At 54.6% G+C, this 17,356-nt stretch overlaps 1 protein-coding gene across 1 annotated transcript in view; it reads right to left on the bottom strand.

Moving 5' to 3' along the window:
* Positions 1 to 884: 884 nt before the first annotated feature.
* The window catches only part of TRAP1 (TNF receptor-associated protein 1), a gene marked incomplete at its 5' end in the record, with an annotated part of 18,487 nt that continues 2,015 nt past the window's right edge, over positions 885 to 17,356 (bottom strand). Inside the window, 14 exons of the mRNA XM_010145495.1 lie at positions 885 to 1,147; positions 1,439 to 1,511; positions 1,907 to 2,052; positions 2,585 to 2,670; positions 3,154 to 3,292; positions 3,733 to 3,918; positions 4,392 to 4,539; positions 5,470 to 5,539; positions 5,654 to 5,774; positions 6,134 to 6,289; positions 8,367 to 8,440; positions 8,628 to 8,737; positions 9,919 to 10,079; positions 10,780 to 10,851. Of these exons, the coding sequence (XP_010143797.1) occupies positions 1,046 to 1,147; positions 1,439 to 1,511; positions 1,907 to 2,052; positions 2,585 to 2,670; positions 3,154 to 3,292; positions 3,733 to 3,918; positions 4,392 to 4,539; positions 5,470 to 5,539; positions 5,654 to 5,774; positions 6,134 to 6,289; positions 8,367 to 8,440; positions 8,628 to 8,737; positions 9,919 to 10,079; positions 10,780 to 10,851 (1,644 nt within the window). The remainder of the gene's footprint in view (positions 1,148 to 1,438; positions 1,512 to 1,906; positions 2,053 to 2,584; positions 2,671 to 3,153; positions 3,293 to 3,732; positions 3,919 to 4,391; positions 4,540 to 5,469; positions 5,540 to 5,653; positions 5,775 to 6,133; positions 6,290 to 8,366; positions 8,441 to 8,627; positions 8,738 to 9,918; positions 10,080 to 10,779; positions 10,852 to 17,356) is intronic.

Below are 17,356 nucleotides of genomic sequence, written 5' to 3'. Positions count from 1 at the left end.
CAGACACAGAGGGAAATCTAGTGTGGCAGTTTCTGTCACAAAGGCTTCTTTGGAGGAGCGGCCACCGCTCCTTAGGAAGGGCTGAACTCTGTTTTCAAACACCAGGTGAACAGGGTTCAGAGCTACAGGTTCTCCCTCCACACTCTGCTACTGCCTACTGTTGTTTCGCAGCCCTCTCCCCCACTGTCCAGTGCTTGGTGTCTTGAAGAACCAAGCAGCATGTGAAGAGAGAAGAACCAACAAATCACCAGCTGGAAGACACAAAAGCCCAACAAAGTAAGGGAAAAAGAGAAGAGTGGATGGATCTGGGAAAGAGGAGTTTATTTATCATAAATACAGATCAGCTAGACTTGCAGTTTATCCTTCAGAAGAGGAAAAAAACCCTGGAGACCTTCCAGAAAGCCACATGCTGGAAAAGCTGTTCCCCAGTTACTTCCTTCTCTCCACAGCAAGACCAGGATGAACTCAATTATCCAGCAGCCTGGTGATCTTTTCTGCCATGGGGTTGTACTGACACCCTCCTCCAGCAGGACCTGAGTCTGCTAACAGCAGCAATCCATCTCCATGCCGGAAAGCTCCTCCTACCCGCTCAGAGGTGCGGGTTTCTTAACAAATTTATCAGCTCTGGCAGGGCTTGTTGGGAGCACAACGGTGCACGGGGATTCAGTGGATCAGGGGGTGTGTTCATGGACCTAACTGGGAATCCTGCTGCCAACAGCTGTTTTGGGGAAGGCCGTTTCTAGAGAAGGTGTGAAATAAGGCTCCTCAGGCTGTGTCAGAGACTTGGGCATATCGTTTTAGCAGCAACCTCTGCATTCTGTTCCCACCAAGAACACCGGGCTGTGAACAGGCTGATGATGCATGGTCTAACAACTACAACTGGCAGCGAGGGTTGGAAATCCCCTGCCCTACCCCTGGCCCTCTTCCACGTGAACCCCTCGCTGCACAGCGCCTGCAAGCAGACAGAGCCCGCAACAGCTGACAGAGCGACTGCGCTTGGGGAAGGAGACATCAGCACAGAGTTCATCCTTTGGTCTTCTGGGGCTCAGTTCTTCTCCAGGATTCTGGTGAGGAGATCGTTCAGCCGGTTCACCATTGGTCTGGGATCCTCATTCAGCCCCGCTGCTATCATGGCATTCTCATAAATCTGGGAAAGAGAAGAAGGAGTTAAATAAGCAGCAAGAGCGGGCTGGGTGAGAGCTGGGGGCAGGGGCGAAGTGCACGTCACTCTCCGGGACTTGCATGCTGAGAACAAGCATGTCTTCTAGGCCAGCTGGTAGGAAAACACGGGGACCTCATGTACCAGAAATACCCAGAGCGGGGAGCACAAAAGGATGCAATTCTTGCCCACTACAAGGGCTTCACCCCGCTCCCTGCCACACGTGGTCTGCAAGGGCTCTGGGGAGGAGGGGGCTGCTTTTGCAGGGCTGGCTCTCACCTGGTCAAGCAACAGTTGGGCCAGATCGGGCTGACTGTACCTCAGCTCGTTAAGCTTCTTAATCAGAGCGTGCCTGCAAGAGTGAGAGAGATCAACAGGTAGACTTGGTTATGTTTGGACACCATGAGAAATTTATTTCTGGAATGAATGGCTAAGCCAAGGTGGGACAGGAAAGCTTCTACCTAAAGGCCAAAATAGCTCCAGCTTCCCTGGTCCTGTTCTGGGGGCTTCTCTCTTCTCTCCTGTCCTGTCCGTATAACCCCCATGGTCCTCAGAGGGCTGGACACAGCGTGTGTGGCCAGCTCATGCTGACTGTGCCACGGACCCTCACAGATGAGGGCACTGTAGCGCACACTGCGCTGAACAGGGAGGACTCTGCTCACTGGGAGCCTTAAATTGCCTCCTCTCTGCCTACACCCCAGAAAGACTGCAGTGCCCCAGGCCTAGCACTGGAACTGCTCCCCTTACCCCGTGTTGATCTCCAGGGTGGGCTGCAGGAGCTGGGCACGCTCCTCTTGGGTCTTGGCCAGCTGCTGCATGCGAAGAAAGTGGCGGGCAGCCCCCATCTCGAGCACGGTGATCATAGCAGGGTGGGTGTCCAGCCGTGTGGTCACCTGTGGCAAAACCAGCCATCAGTGCTGAGACAGGCGATGCATCCCGTGAGAGGAGGGGGAGGTTCGAGGACTCGGAGCCTCCTCAGCACAGATCCACACCAAGCCGCCCCACGATTCATCCCTGCCCCATAGGAGCTGCCTAAACCAGCAGGAGAGCCGGGGGCCCGACCAGCCCCACTGGTCCACAGGCAGCAGCTCGCAGCTGGACCCCAAGCACTCCTTACCAACAAACCTTTCGAGTCCACAGGCAAGGCAGTCACCGGCCTGTTCCTCTGGGAACCTGAGCATGAACTAGGGCAATGAGCTTTGCTCATGACACATTAAGATGCGGGTCTTCCGCTGCCATGCTGACCAAGTGACAAGTGCCAGCACTCGCACCATTTACAGACAAAAGGCAGAGAGAAGCATGATTTCTGTCACAGTCTGAAGAAAAAACTGTGGCAGCAGATCCCCAACCCACCACCACCTTTCACCCCCAGGTTATTACCTCCACAGATCTCCTGTGCTCAGTTACCCGGACACGCACACCCACCTTAACACCAGTGACTCGAGAGCCCAAGGCATTCCTCATCCAGGCCATCAGATCCTCAGCCTCCTTCTCTGGCAGCCGTTCCGCAGCTGGCAGGGGGAAGAGGGCACATCTCAGCGTGCCACTGGACAGCGGGCTTTGCTCCTGAGCTCAGCCCATGTCACACCTGTGTGTATCTGTTCTCTTGTGGAAAGCAAAAGGTGGCTCTGCTGAGCACGCACCCTGCTCCCAGACTGTGCCATGCCCAGGGGGACAGGCTCGTGCCCTGCCAGTGCCTGCCTCTGCCAGGGCACCAGATGGACGCCTGCTGTTAAAACTCGCATCATGGAAACTCCACACATCCCATCCCAGCTGTTTAAATCAGCAAACTGCTTAAATTTGGATCACGTGGGATGAAAGGGATCTGCAAGAACCCCACGTTGCCTCAGAGCACGAGAACAGCAGGATGGAAAGGGATGCTCCTCTCACATGCTCTGGGGCCACAAGGCTGGGGGAAGAGGAGTCCCCTCACTGGCTGGCACTGGGCAGCAGGACCACAGGCAGCAGGAAGGGCCAGGGGAGCCTCACGATACCTGGGCGGCTCTCCTCAAACTTCTCTTCCTTATAGTGATCAACAACAATATCTGTCTCCACCGAGATCAGCTTCTTCTTGTCAAATTCCCGAAGGTGCAAGAGCGTCAGCTCGTCAAATTGCTCATAGCAGAACAGGACCTGTGCCAAAAGAAGGGACAGTTACACAGTGTTCAGGGTGTAACAGCGTCTCCTCCTTCCCAAGGCAACTCCGTCCCAAACAGCAAGAACACCACAAGAGAAACTAGCAGGTTCAACCCCATGGGGACGATTTGCTCAGGGTCCCAAATGAGAGCAAACCCTTTATCGTGGGTGGCAGATCTGCAGCTGAACAAGTCCTGCTGCCCCATGGAAAGCGAGAACCAGACTGACTGCAGTCCCGAAAGGGCCACCTGCCCACAGAGGACCCTGTGACACCACGACCAGCCCTGCACTGCGGCTTCCGGGCTCGTGCTCTGGGGTTCAGTGCAGATTTCCTAGCAGGCTTCATTGCCCTGCTCAGCTCTGAGATCCAGGCGAGCCCTGACCACTGACGTAGGAGCTCAGGCTGCTGCCCTGGCCATGGCACACTGCTCACCCACCTCCATGTCCTTCTTCTTCATGGCCTCAAAGTATGGGGAGTGCTCGGCCAGGTGCCGGTTGGGCGCACACAGGTAGTAGATGTTTCTGCTCCCTGCCTTCATGCGGGAGGCGTAGTCGGTCAGGCTGGTCAGCTGGCCTGCGGGCAGGGCGGACGATTCGTAACGAAGCAACTTCGCTATGTCCTCCTGGAAGAAACGTGCTTCTGTGAGCCAAGGGCAGGCAACTACAGCTCTGCCTGACCGCCCCCAGCCCCAAGAACTCCCTCCCCCTGCAACAAGGCTCGGGGGATTCCGAGTCCCTCCTTTCCTGCTCCAGATACTAAGGAGGCAGAAAAGCATCCTCAATGGGATGTAGGTCAGGCTCGCCTGGAAACAGGAATCCAGGCAGAGGACAAGAGCAGGGGAAAGCCCTACTTCATTGCCTGTTGCAGTTCACATTGCACCAGGGAGGGCTGACAACACACTGTGGGTACAGGGACTCCGCAGCGTCTCGACTGAAGTGGGAAGCAGCACCCAGTCAGAAGGAGTGAGAGTTCGGGCACTAAAGGACCTGCAGGTCTTGTAAGATTCACAAAGCAGTAGCAGCCCCCTCATCCCAGGCCACGGTAGGAGACCCATTATCTTTCCCATCAGCTGCAGTGCTTCAGGACTGCTGGTACCTTGACATCCTGCTCTGCTATCGTGACAATCCCCTCTCTCATGAACACCCCGTATTCCTCAAAGAATTTGGCATATTTCTCAGGGTCCTTCTTGCTCTGGTCAATGAAGAACTTGATCAACCTCTTCTGCAAAACATCGCGGAGCTTCCTGCAGCAGGAACAAGCCTTTTTAAAGACAGCTGCTAGACCAAGACAAGAGATTTTAGGTGAACATCTCTCTCCCTGGGCAGTGTTTTAGTGATGGTTTTGAAATTGCGCAGACAAAGAAGAAACTCTGGGTCCACTCTCTTGTTTCTCTCATGGCTCTCTCTGTCTGTTCTTTGTATCTCAGTCAAGAGCAGCACTGGTACAACTGCACTGCTGAAGCTCAGGTCTGCAGAATCCAAAGTCACCATCAGACCCAACAGGATTCCAGTGCCAATGCTAAGGAGTAAGAGCCTACTCTTCCTTCCGGCTCCAACAATGGCAGATGTTTAAGAGCTGACTTGAAGGACTAAAAGTAAGGGAAAAGTAAGGAGACGGGCATGCTAGCAGTCAGCTTCTCAGGACCTCAGCACCACAGGAAAACCCTGCTGGCTGGCCCTCAGGTTTTGACAGACATGTGTGTGAGCACAGCAGAGCTTTGAGGAAGTCTGGAAACAAGAGGCACAAGGTGCTGTTTGAAGATCTATGCAGAAATAACGGTGACACTGAAGTATGGCCCAGCTTCCTAGTGCTGACAGCTGACCTTCTGCTTGGTTTTGTTTTCCAAACCACTTGGTGCAGACCAGACACTTTAAATAGCAAATCCACTGTTACTGCTGCAGCCCAGAGATCCCGCAAGGCAGCCCAGGACACGAGGGACACCTGGCCCAAGGAGGTGCCAGCAGACTGTACCACACAGGACACTACTCCCACATCTCGAGATGTGACCAGCATGGCCGAGAAACAACTCATTTCATAGACTACAGAAACTCTCAAGGATAGAAATGCAGCTTGGGTCCCTCCAAGCCCCTCTAACTATCCCACAATGTCCCCTCCTCAACCAGCAAGAAGCTGGAAAAGCCTCAGCAGTCCACAGGACCTACCTCTGCCTTACCTGATAAGGGCACTCTCCTGCAGCAGCTCCCTGCTGAGGTTCAGGGGTATGTCCTCACTGTCCACGACACCTGGAACACAAAGCGACCCTTGAGCAGCGAGGCAAATGCGAGGGCCAGGCTCAGACCCTCGCCTCACTCCCCCTCTCCCCTCCACAGCCCACTCTTCCTGCTCCCCACACACACCTCTAAGAAAACGCAGCCATTTAGGCAGGATGTCTGCAGCTTTGGTTTGGATGAGGATTTTGCGGCTGTAGAGGGCAACGCTGGAGCCCAGCTCCCTGCTGATGTCAAACATGGATGGTTTCTGCAGGAACAAGAGATGGAAGGGTAACGCCAGCCCTGTGCAGGGTGTGCAGCTGCACACTACACTGCAGCATCTCTGCGGCTGAGCAGGTCACACTGTGGTCTTCCCTACCAGTGCTGAACCCAAGGAGAGATGAAATCTTGGCTGTCTGCCCTAGAGACCTCCCTGAGCCATCTCCCTGCCTCTGTTGTGGGCCAGTTTGCCCACAACCACCCTGTGGCACCCAGCAGAGATGCCACGCTGGATGCTCCTCCTTGCCATTCTGCGGCTGCCTCTTTGCCTGAAGAGCTCTCCTAGTCTCTCCTCTCCAGAGCAGCTGGGCAGATGTCCCTCTGTTCCCTGCACAGAAAGGCACGTACTTGCTCAGGCACGTAGAAGATGCTGCGGATGTTGAGGGGAGCATCAGTCCTGTAGTGAAGGATGTAGCGGGGCTTGTCATACGCCTGCGCTATGAAGCGGTAGAACTCCTCGTGCTGCCACTCACTGATGTCCTTAGGGTCCAGCATCCAGAGTGCCTGTGGAGGAGCAGGGAGATGAGTTGCCATCAGCTCTCCAAAGCTGCGGCCTCACAGAGCAGGGCTCTTCTTTCAGAGTTACACCTTCCCTCCAGGATGCTCGAAACACGATCTTTCAAACAGACAGACTCCTCTGCACAGTGAGATGTGTTATGGGTGAGGCACGGTATCACTGACTAACAAATCACTGATGGCAGGTCACCTGTCACAGGGGTGCTCTTGCCCTGCAGTATATCCATGTAAGGCAGCTTTGTTTAGCCCAAAACAGAGGGATCTGTCTGACTGTCGTTGCCTCACACTTGCTACTGGCCAAGAGCATCCTGGAGAGCCCCCACAGCTCAGCTGCCTGGAGGTACTGGTCAAGGATCTCAAAGCCTGACCAGCAAGCAAAAGAAAAATGACAGTTTAGATGGGTCTGTCACATCCAACAAGCCCTGATGGAGGCCACCATCCCACCACAAGTCAGCTGAGGGCCGGGGAAGGAACTCCCAGGTTGCCTGTTTCCTGATTTGCTTTGGAGCAGTTCGGGAGGTGCTTTGTGCACCACTCAGCCATCCCTGCTGCGGAGTCAGAAAGTGCTTCAGCAGTACCATTCCACACCTCCACGTGTGAACTGAAGTCACGACCAGGCCCTTTCCCGTGGCCACGCTTTCCACCTGCAGACCACACTCACACCACGTTTACGATTTCAAGACTAGCACCTAGCAAAGATGTGGGAGGTTCTGCCCATTTAACAAGCACCAGGACTCAACTAGAAATCTCCTGTTTCCAGCTAGGTGAAGCCCACTGCACTTGCTGCCACTCTGCCACTCCTGAGTGACAGCAGTGATGACTGGGAGCAAGACAAACACCAGCCTACCCTCCCCCTACCAGAGCCCAAGGGACTCAGGGCCCTGCCACCCTGCCATGCTGCCGCACTCCTTTAAGCTGCTTCTGCCTCGAAGCCTTGCTCCACAAGTGGCCTCATAACATTTCCAGCACACTCGAGTGTCCTGGAGCGTCTGCAGGATGGCAGGTGGGATCACGGACTCAGCCGGGTATGAAGGTGCTTTCCAGCAGCTGTTGTAAGGGGAAGAGCTGCTTTCCCAGAGGTTTACCTAGAGCTACAGTTATCGCAGTTCGACCGGAAAAGCCTCTAACTCCACATCGGCAGCAACACGGCGAACACTTGAGAGCTTATCTAGGAAAATCCACACCAGGGAACCAACTGTGGCTCCATTTACAGTGACGTGATGTGGAAAAACGCAAAACCAAGATCCTGGGTAATGAAAAGGCCTGAAATAGGAGCACAACAAAAAAGCTGCTGCTGTGTCCCAGAGGAAAACGGAGTTTCTGAAACGGAGATAAAAGGACATGGCTCCATTCGGGGCATTCCACCCCCTGCTCCAGCACTACCCTTCTCTAGGGAGTCTGTTCTACTGAGTGACAGGTAGAAAGAGCATCAGCTCTAAATCTGCTTCTGGGTTTGTAATTTAAGGGAAACAAACGGAAAGCCTTTGAACAGAGACATTATGACACAGGAATCCAAATAAATACAAGTGACTAATAACACCAATTACAGAACCTCAGATAAATTAACATGACAAAATATTTAAGAACGGTCTCAAAAGTAGGTGCTACCCGTGAGGGAATGAAATGCTCTCTACCTGCTCTCCTAGGTGAGGAAGCTTTAAACAACCAGAAAAGGTGATGCGGGAGGAAAACAACTCATAGATTTTTGTTTTAAAGGTAATTAATTTCACCTACATGATTCCTGCAATTGGGCCAAGAACTTCCAACTAAAACGGATCTGGCTGCAATATAATTAAGTGGTCAGAAAGTGCCAGCATCAAGCAGTGCTCAGCAAGGAGCTGTGAAGAAAATCAGGCTGGGAGCTGAGCCACGAAGAAAACCGGCCGTTCACTGGCTCTGGCTCTCCTGTGCTGAGGGCCAGGAAGAACGGCAGCAGACCAGCAACCGGAGCGATCCCAACATCACTAACATGTCACCTGGCTTAAACAGCTAGAATAAGTAAAAAAACCACTGAAATAATAATTCTGAGTCTCCATGAGTGACCTGCCTGTGCCCTCCCGCTCACCTGTAACGTGTTAATTCTTCTCCCGTTGAGGTACAGTGGGAAGCTGATGAAGTTGCTGTATTTTGTCACCACCTCTGGAATGGAAAGGAGACACAGGAGAGCCACGTTGTGAAAACCAGGCAGTAAGAATCTCCTCAGTAACAGCAGGTGAAAGGTGTTCCAGGAGAGGAAAAGCAGCGTCAGTTCACCTCCTGCTTGCGGGGCACCAAGCGGCAGCACGCAGCCCCGCAGCGGGTAACAGCGCTCGCCTCCTCCACTCACCCTTGACTCGGTCTTCATTCGCAAACTCCTTGCAGTCGTCTTTGAGATGTACGATAATCTTAGTCCCAGTTCTGACACCGGACGCTTCTGCAATCTCAAACACTCCTGAACTGGGATTAGAAACAGACCTGCTCTCAGTTGTGCCTCTGATCCACATCCATGGTGGGAGATGACGAAAATATTTTATTACACTAAGAGCACACGCAACATTTCCACACCAAGAGGAAAAGGCAAAAAATCTCGAATGCCTGAATGCTCTCTGTGCTCTGTGAAGCCCCCCCCAGGACGCGTGGCTGTCCTCGCTAGAAACTCCAGCCCGGGACACACCGCTCTGCAAAGACGCCAGCAGCCTCTGCTGAAAAGCAGACAAACTTCGCACAAACTTCAGGGTATGGGAGCCTCCCCTTCAACTCCTCTCCTGCATCTCCTACGGTGACTGCAACACCCAGGCTCCTGCCTTCCCCCTGGACAACTCAGACTTGTTCCCTCATTCCCAGCTCCACTGGAGCAGGCAGGAAGTGTGCTCTGCTGAGGCAGCCCGTTCTGGACGAGCAGTCCTGCCCCACTGCTACGTCAGTGCCGTGTGGGGCTCAAACACTGGTGAGAGCACTGACCCGGGGCAGCAGCGATGGACAAACAAGCCTCCAGGTGTGCAGCAGTAGAGGCTGCGGTACGCAGCAGCTTCTCTGCAGCCCAAGACAGGCTGATGCCTTAGTTACAACATGGTTTTTTCAAGAATTTAAATAATTCAGCAAATTCTTTATTCCTAGATTTTTCAACTTAGTAAATTCTTTATTCCTAGGAGATTTTAAGGGGATGAAGAACTTTTCGCTTCCAGAAGCTCTAATTTCAACACGGTGCAGCAATCCGCAGCTTTGCCATCACAGATATTTGCAGCTTCAAGCGAAAAACAAGGGACGAGCAGGCAGAACTGACACAGAGAAGACAGGGCACTGCACGGGCCCTCGAGCTCAAACCCAGGGGATGACGAGACCAAAGAGACGAACTAGGTCTCTCCGTCTGGGGCACCGCTAAGGTGACTGCCTGCCAGGGAGGAAGGAACACGAGAGGTAGGTCCTCTCTTTGTCCACAACACACCTGTTCTGGCAAAACGGGTTTGTCCCTGTGGCTTTCACCCTAGCACGTCTGGCCACACTTTGCTGCCACGTAGAGCCTGGGATCTAGACCAGTAAGCCTGGTCATGACAGACCACGCAAGCCCTGCCCTGCTTTGCTCAGCTTCCAGTCCATGCCTGGCCTGGGTACGCTTCCATCCCACTCTGCAGCCTTACCCATCCGAAGACCAGTGGTAGCCTGGGCTCCCCGGCTCTGCGGACTGTGAGAACACCTCCACTTTATCGGCCACCATGAAAGCCGAGTAGAAACCCACACCAAACTGGCCGATGATTTTACTGCTGGCTTCGGCTTGGCTCTGCAGCGCTTCTAGAAAAGCCTGAAGGAACACAGGAGACATTGAACAGCACACAGTGACTTCAGGTACCACCGGGAGGTTGCAGCCTGTCCTCCAGCTGGGCTCCGCACGCACTGGGGCGGCCCTACGCCACGTACCGCAGCCCAGCACCCTCATTCCTGAGGATGGTGTCTGAGGAAAAGGGTTTCTCCCACAGGGACTGCACCTCTGGAAAAGGGGAGCGTTCCTTAGGGCAACACTCGCTGCTGCTGCTGGCAGTAAAGGAAAGCAAGCGAGGACTCAGTCAATCAGGAGCATGAAACCTTAAAATGGTGACTCCAGAGATGACAAAACCCAATCAGGTACACAGACACGTAACAACTCGCCAGCATGAGGACACAGCTGCTGCCCTGCCAGGCACGGGGTGACTGCTGAGTGAGCACGAGCCTCTCCGTAACGACGGCTGGGGAGGAAGGCGTCTGGGAGCGAGGGCAGCCAGGCACAGCAGCATTACACACAGGGCCACCTGGTGCTGCTGGGCCACCACGGGCCTCCCCCAGCTCACAGCAGAGATTATTAAGAGCTAGAAGACTCCACAGGTAGGTCTCGCCTTCCAAGATTTCACAGCTGGGCTGGGGCCCAAGGGACAAACGGGGATGAGAAATTACTGGGAGAACAAAAGCGGCTGTAATTGGAGAGGACTGTTCTGCGGCAGGGAGGAGGGTGCCTCATCCCAAGTTACCTTTGAGCCTGACCGCGCAATGGTACCGAGGTTAGAAACCAGCTCCTCCTGGGTCATCCCAATACCCGTGTCCTGAAAAGAAACAGCAGTTGAGGCTGAAATATCAGTAGAGAAGCATTGCGTCAGCAGCCAGCACCTGAGCAACTTCTGCCTCTGACACCCACCCTCTCCCAGCCAGGCAGGCAGCAGATGCACCAGCAGTCTCCCAGCCTGTGACTCCACCTGCACACGGTCAGGAGAGCGGACTCGAGAGGCATGCGGCTCCACGGGGCAGCCGCAGCTGCCTGGTGGCCATCAACCAGCGGAGAGCTGAGAGGCCATTTCTTGAGAGAAGACAAAACTGTGCCAAGACAGTTTGGGTTCTGCACCCCTCTAAAAAGGCACAGGATGACAGTGCTGGAGAGAGCTGAACCCCAGCTGGAAGGACAGCGCACTGGCCGCACCTCACGAAGCTCTGTCCAGGCTTCGAAGGCACACGGCTCGGTGAGGTCCCTTTAATTCACGTCTGCGCTGCAGTGTGCGAATAAACACCTCCCTGCAGCCAGCACACGCCGCTCAGCAGCAGACCCTGCAGCAGCACCATCCAGAAAAGGCCACGGCAAGCCTCAGACTGGGCTGCAACTTCATTTGTTGCCACACACAACCATCTGCACAACCCCAAGACTCCCTGGATAACAGCAAACCCCAGCTAGAAATGGCCAGCTGCTCATGCAGGACCCCAGCAAAGATCCTTCCCCCTTCGTACTCCAGTCTATTTTCAGACTCGCTCCACACGCATCTTCCACAGAAGCAAAGGGCAGGCTAATGCCCCCAGGATGCCCTTCGGAAAACCAAGTGCCATTCCCCTCCCAAATCCCAGCAGCTTCTCCACCTGACAGAAACAGCCCGAGAAGCCACTCGTGCAGGTTCTCTGAGCCACTCCGTAAGGTGGCAGCAGCATGAAAATTAGTCAAATGAAAGGTGATTCTCATTCCCGTGAGGAGTTCAGCTCTGACTACCTGTGAGTGCTGTTATCGCAGCTGACAGCAGCCTGCACATCCCGGAGCAGCTGACACGCTCCGGGTGTGTCGCTTCGGTCTGTAGGAGCCGGCAGAACGAGCTAGAGCGGAACCGGTTGCTGCTGGATGGCTCCGAGGTGAGATGCCAGAGCGGCTTCTGGCACAGCCCGCCTCTTCCACCCATGTGGGGCATTACTGGGCTTGTTTACCAGCAAAGTAAGTTAATGCAAGTTAATACGGTCTGTAACCCCACTGAAGGATGAAATCGTGGTCAACTTGTGAGGTTAACGAGTGAGGTGCTGTTTGGGTAAGACATTTTTCTGCACAAGCCACGGCACAGCAACACCTTTCCCTTGGTTAAATATGGTAAGGCCAGTCAGTCGACTTGGCTCATAAGAGGGATGATGCCCAGTAAGATCTCAACAGTGGGAGATGAAAAGCCAGGAAAAACAAACAGAGTATGGCAAAACCTCAGGAATCTGACATGGTCCCTTCCCCCAGGGAAGAAAACGCCAGAAAGAAAAGTTTTCAGCATCTGGTTCAGGTTTTGTTCGTGCCAGACCCTGAACAGAACTCTTAACTCCTCTGATCCGCTGCTATTTATAGCGCAGCATGTCATGCCCAAATTCCAGCACGTTAAAAAAAATAATATCCCTACCCTGTGAATTTATGTGGCTATTGAATTCCGCATGCCCTGCCAAACTTATTGCAAAATGCTTAACGGCAGCTCCGGCAGACTGGTCTGATGAGGGCGAGTCGCGATGAACAAAGAGAGCTCTGCTGGGAAGGGTCTGCTCCCCGACAGCGCCAGCCGCTGACAGGGGCAGCGGAACGTGGCCTTTGAGGTGGCTGGATGGAGATGCTGGCGAAGCAGACGCTTCCTACTGCAGGAGAACACCTGGGCGGGTCAGGATGAGAACACCATCGAGATCCGACCCGCTCTTGCCGCGTATGCGTTCCCAGCGGCTGGTCTTCGCACTGTGCCTCTCGGCTCCCTTCAGATGGTGCTGCACTGGGGAACTGGGAATGAAGTGGCGGAGAGGTGGGAGCCTGGCTCCTGCAGAGCAGGCCCTCCTCAGCGGTGGGAGGCCAATGAACCTGCCCTCCAACAGCCCACCTTGGGCTGGGCTGTCTCAAGCACGGGCAGCACTAGCTCCATGAAATCCAAGGAAGAAGCTGGAGGGACTTCCACTGCCCTTCTTACATCGCTCCGTGCTGCACGGGCTGCTGCTTGGCCTCTAAGCGTCTTCATGAGGAACCACCGTGTCATCACACAACCTCCTGCAAACGCTTTCTCCCTGCCATCGGCCAGGAAAATTGCGAGGGCTGCCATTGCTCCACCATAACGCCACAAGTTTTCCTCCCCTGCAGACAGCGTCAAGCCCTCGCTTCGGTCTGAAGGCTGAAAACAGCCCCAGCAGAGTTACTGGTGAAAGCACGAAGCAAACTGTCCATCGGGCTTCACAAATCTCAAGACGTGAGGGACACGGTCAGACTTCAAAGTGCCAAGTGCTGCTCCACAGCTTGGAGGAACCAGCCACTGCACACCACAAACCCGAGTTCAGCGCACTGACTCTTCATTAGCTGAAGAGTAATTACAGAAGCAGAACCACCACCTACTCACCTGGCTGAATTTCCTTTCCGGGACTTGTCAGGGTGCAGAGCAAACAGCCTGCCCCTGCCCCATCCCCTCTGTCCCTCTGCAAGGCTACAGACCCTCACCCCGCCTCCGAGGGGCTCTGAAGAGCTCTGCGGCCGCTCCTCCTGAGCTACACTGCCAAAGGAAGCACCGCGTACCCTGAGGAGACGGCAGCTGGGCACTGCTTGTAGCACCCTTCTGGGTGTGGAAACCTCCCACAGCAGAGCCCGGGGACCTCTGTGCTTTCTCTGCGCTCTGTCCTAACCTTTGTGGGGTTTGCCAACAGACCCGTCTGGGTAACGACTGCTAAGCGGGTAGAACGTGGGTCATGAAACACCTTTGCTCGTGACCCAAGTCCAATTTAAGGTGCTACAGAGCCTCGTTACACCAAACAATCCATTAACTGCTGCCTTCGCCACGGCTGCAACTGAAAGGACGCTTGCAGTTAGAGGTGCAAGCCTGAGCTACCGTCCCTTTCACAGAATCACCTCATTGGAAGAGACCTTCAGCATCATCGGGTCCAACCGTTCACCCTGCGCTGCTTCGCTTTGTGGCAAAACGGACACTCGAAAAACTTAGTTCAGCGCAAAACCTCAGCAGGGCGTCAGAAGAGCGCTGGCTGCACTGTAACCCAGGGACGTGCTGCTCTCGCCAACTGATAAGGTGATATCATCCCAGCGCGTGTGAGGAGCTTGAAGAGACTAAAACTCGCCAGAGCAGGACAGCGGCCGCGCTGGAGCAGCGTTCTGGTCAAGAGGCAAAGCAGCATCTGCAGCAGCCACGGACGGAAGAAAAGGCACCATGAAAACAAAAGCGATGCCGACAGACATGAGGTGATCTTGGAAGGACAGGCAAGCTGTCCACCGCAGAGAGCACGATTATTTTCAACGCTGCTGAGCGTTGCTGCAGGCTCGGCCTCTGCCCTCCAGCTGTAAATGCCCGCCGTTCAGAAAAGTACTTCCTTTTACGCACGTTGAATTTCCCATTTCTAAACGTGACGTGAGTGGCGTTAGGAGGAAGAAAAGGTTCTGCGCTTCCTTCCCTAGGCCGCAGGTTATTTGAGAGGTGTTTATATTTCTGGTTCTGGCTTATTTCTTGCAGATGATGCAACAAGGGGAAGCTCTACCCGCCCTGCAGCCAGCGCCACGCTTCTGTAGGCGTAACCCCACCCGAGGCTGGTTCAGGGCCAGCTACCTGCGTTACTGTCCACCTCCTGCTCCCCGCTTCCTCCAGCCCAAGTGGCAGAGGGATGCTGCAGTGCTGCAGGCAGCGAAGGCCGTTAACCCTCGCCCTGCTGCAGCCTGGCGTGGTGGGGAACCAGCTCCCCACTGCACCAGGCTTTGCTGGAGATGGGGGTGCGCCGGCACCGAGCTGCTAAAGCCCAGCCGTGTCGGTTCCTTACGAGAGCCTCCGGACAGCCCGGTCCTTGCTGCAGACTGTTTGTAAGTCAGGAGAGATCTGCTGTTGCAGGGAGGAGTGGTGGTTGCAGGCATTTTAACTCCTCCCTAACACAGCAAACTTGTCATTTGTTGGCTTCGCAGACACTGCTTTTGTATGACTGCACCAGTGGGAAGAAAGGCCAGCAACGAGGAGAGCGCAGCCCAAGCTCTGGCAGCGATTATGCTGCTTCCCCGTCTTAGAACAGCAGCGCCTCACCGGCAGCGGCAGCAGCTGTGAGCTCTGTAAACACTCCAGACAGTTTCCTCTGAACTGCTAGCACTGTCCGAGCCCTAAACTAAGCACCAGCACCGAGCACGGTCCAGCCCCGAGCTCACGCCGACGCAGTCACCACCAGCATCCCAGCACGGCCAAGCTGCGCAGCAGCTACCCCAACTGCACCACGGCCAAGCACCCGTCACCGGTCTGAAACAGGAGCCTCGAGCAGGTGCTGCTGGAGATCTCTGTGGTCACAGGGCTTTGGGTCTGTAAGGGTTTCTCTGTTCCCACCTCAAAGGGTCCAAACGCACGTCTGTAAAGCCTCAGCACACAGAACTGCGGCACTCTGCAGATCTGGCCTCACTGAAAACACACCCCATCATCTTCAAGTGGATTTTCTTAAGAGATCTGACCTTGCAGGCTGTGGCTGGTACCACCTGGAGCTGTCCTAGAAAAAGCACGGGGCAGCGTCCCCATCATCTTCAAGTGGATTTTCTTAAGAGATCTGACCTTGCAGGCTGTGGCTGCTACCACATGGAGCTGTCCTAGAAACAGCACGGGGCAGCTTCCAGAGGGGTGGGGGAAGCAGTGCGATTTGCTAGAACAACGGGACGTGGTGAAGGAGCTGAGGGGGTGTGATCCACGGATGTTTCCCCCTCAGCAGACAGAGCACCTGGCAATGCCTAGGCAGGATGTCCCGGAATGAGGACACCGTCGTGCTACGCTGACGACTGAAATCCAGAGAAGATTGGCAGAGAAGGCAGCAGAACTGCAGCCACCCTACAGAGGTGAACGTAGTCCTTACGGGGCCATCGCGCGTTACAGACCTGCCTTTTCTCAACTGGTGAGACACAAAGGGATGCTGCAGGGCTTGGAAGAGAAGGGGAGAGATCCACTAGATCCAGGGACCGAGAGCAGCACAAAGATCTGAGGAGAAGGCCGTAGGGGTCAGAGAGAGATAATGGGACCCTTCTAGAGAAAAACAGGGTGACCATTGCTACGTATCACAGGAGGGGCCTGTTTTGAGGGGTCCCAGTGGGTACCGAAACTTGAATGGTGACTATGGGCCAGGTTCATCTCTGCCTCTATCACTGCAGGCAAGGTTTTTGCACCGTTGCATTCCTGGAAGGTTGGGAAATGTCCTGAATAAGGCTCGTTCAACGTAACCGTTACACCCAGCATGTTTATTGAGAGGTTATAAATAAACCCTTTGCTGGAGGTAAGGAGCTTTGGGCACTACTGAGAAGGCAAACCTATTAGCAGAGATCGGAGCAGCGCTGTCCTCTGCCTGCTGCGAGCGCAGCGCCGCCGCAGTTAAGAGCTTCCTTGTTAAGACTCATTTAGTGGCATTAGAGAGGCACAGGCAGCCAGGTAGGGGTTATAAAAAGACAAATCCCTCACGTGTCTAATCGGCTGCGACATCCTATCTGCAAGGTGGGCGAACAGGTCTCTTCACCAAGCCACCAGAGAAGGGGGCAGCTTCCACAGTCACAGGGCACGAGCTGTAAGGAGGTTTCGATGGTTCAGAGGCTGCGCGTCCACTGTGATTGCAGGAGGAGAGCGAGCCAGGAACAACACCCTCCCTGGGGCCAAGCGAGAGCTCACTAAAGAATCGGTGTTCCACAGCAGTCAGAGAAATGCAACAGCGAGGTGTGACAGGAATAGCAAACCCTCTGCGTTATGGTTTGAGAGGCTTTGGGCTGATGAGTGTCTTGCCCACTGACGAGCGCTAACTTCCCCATGGCAACCGCAGCTGCTCGTTCTGCAGAGGAACGGGAGTATGAAATAACCGAGCAGCCTCTAACAGCCAGCGCTTCTGTCCCAGGTGGAAAACCCCACATTGTGGAGCAGGCGGAGATAGAGACCATCAGCAGTGGGAGGCTCTTCTCAGCCCCTCAGCATCTCCCAGCGACTGAGGCGAGAGGGAAGGTCTGCAAGTACCATGTAACACATCAGATTTAAGGAGATGAGAGAAAACCTCCCCAAAGGTCAGGATGAAACCAGACTCCCAACTTTTCCACCAGCGAGAAACGCACAGGCGACCTGGGAAGTGCACCAGACACGGTTCTGGGAGAAAAGCTACTGGCACTTCCTAATGGGGAAGGAAGGAGCAGGAAAATTTTCCTATAGGAACAAGCAGGGAGCAGATAAATCGGTGGTTTCTTATCAAGTCCTGAGGTTACAGCCTCGCGAACCAGAGTCCAGCTGAGGACAGAACACTTCCTTAGCAGGCTTGGGACGCCAGGGGCTGTGCTGCCCCTCAGCTTCCACTGACCCGTCCCCG

Source organism: Buceros rhinoceros, unplaced genomic scaffold (genome assembly GCF_000710305.1).
Source record: "Buceros rhinoceros silvestris isolate BGI_N320 unplaced genomic scaffold, ASM71030v1 scaffold27470, whole genome shotgun sequence".
In the NCBI taxonomy this organism is placed as follows: Eukaryota; Metazoa; Chordata; class Aves; order Bucerotiformes; family Bucerotidae; genus Buceros; species Buceros rhinoceros.
This window is presented reverse-complemented; position numbering and strand designations above follow the sequence as displayed.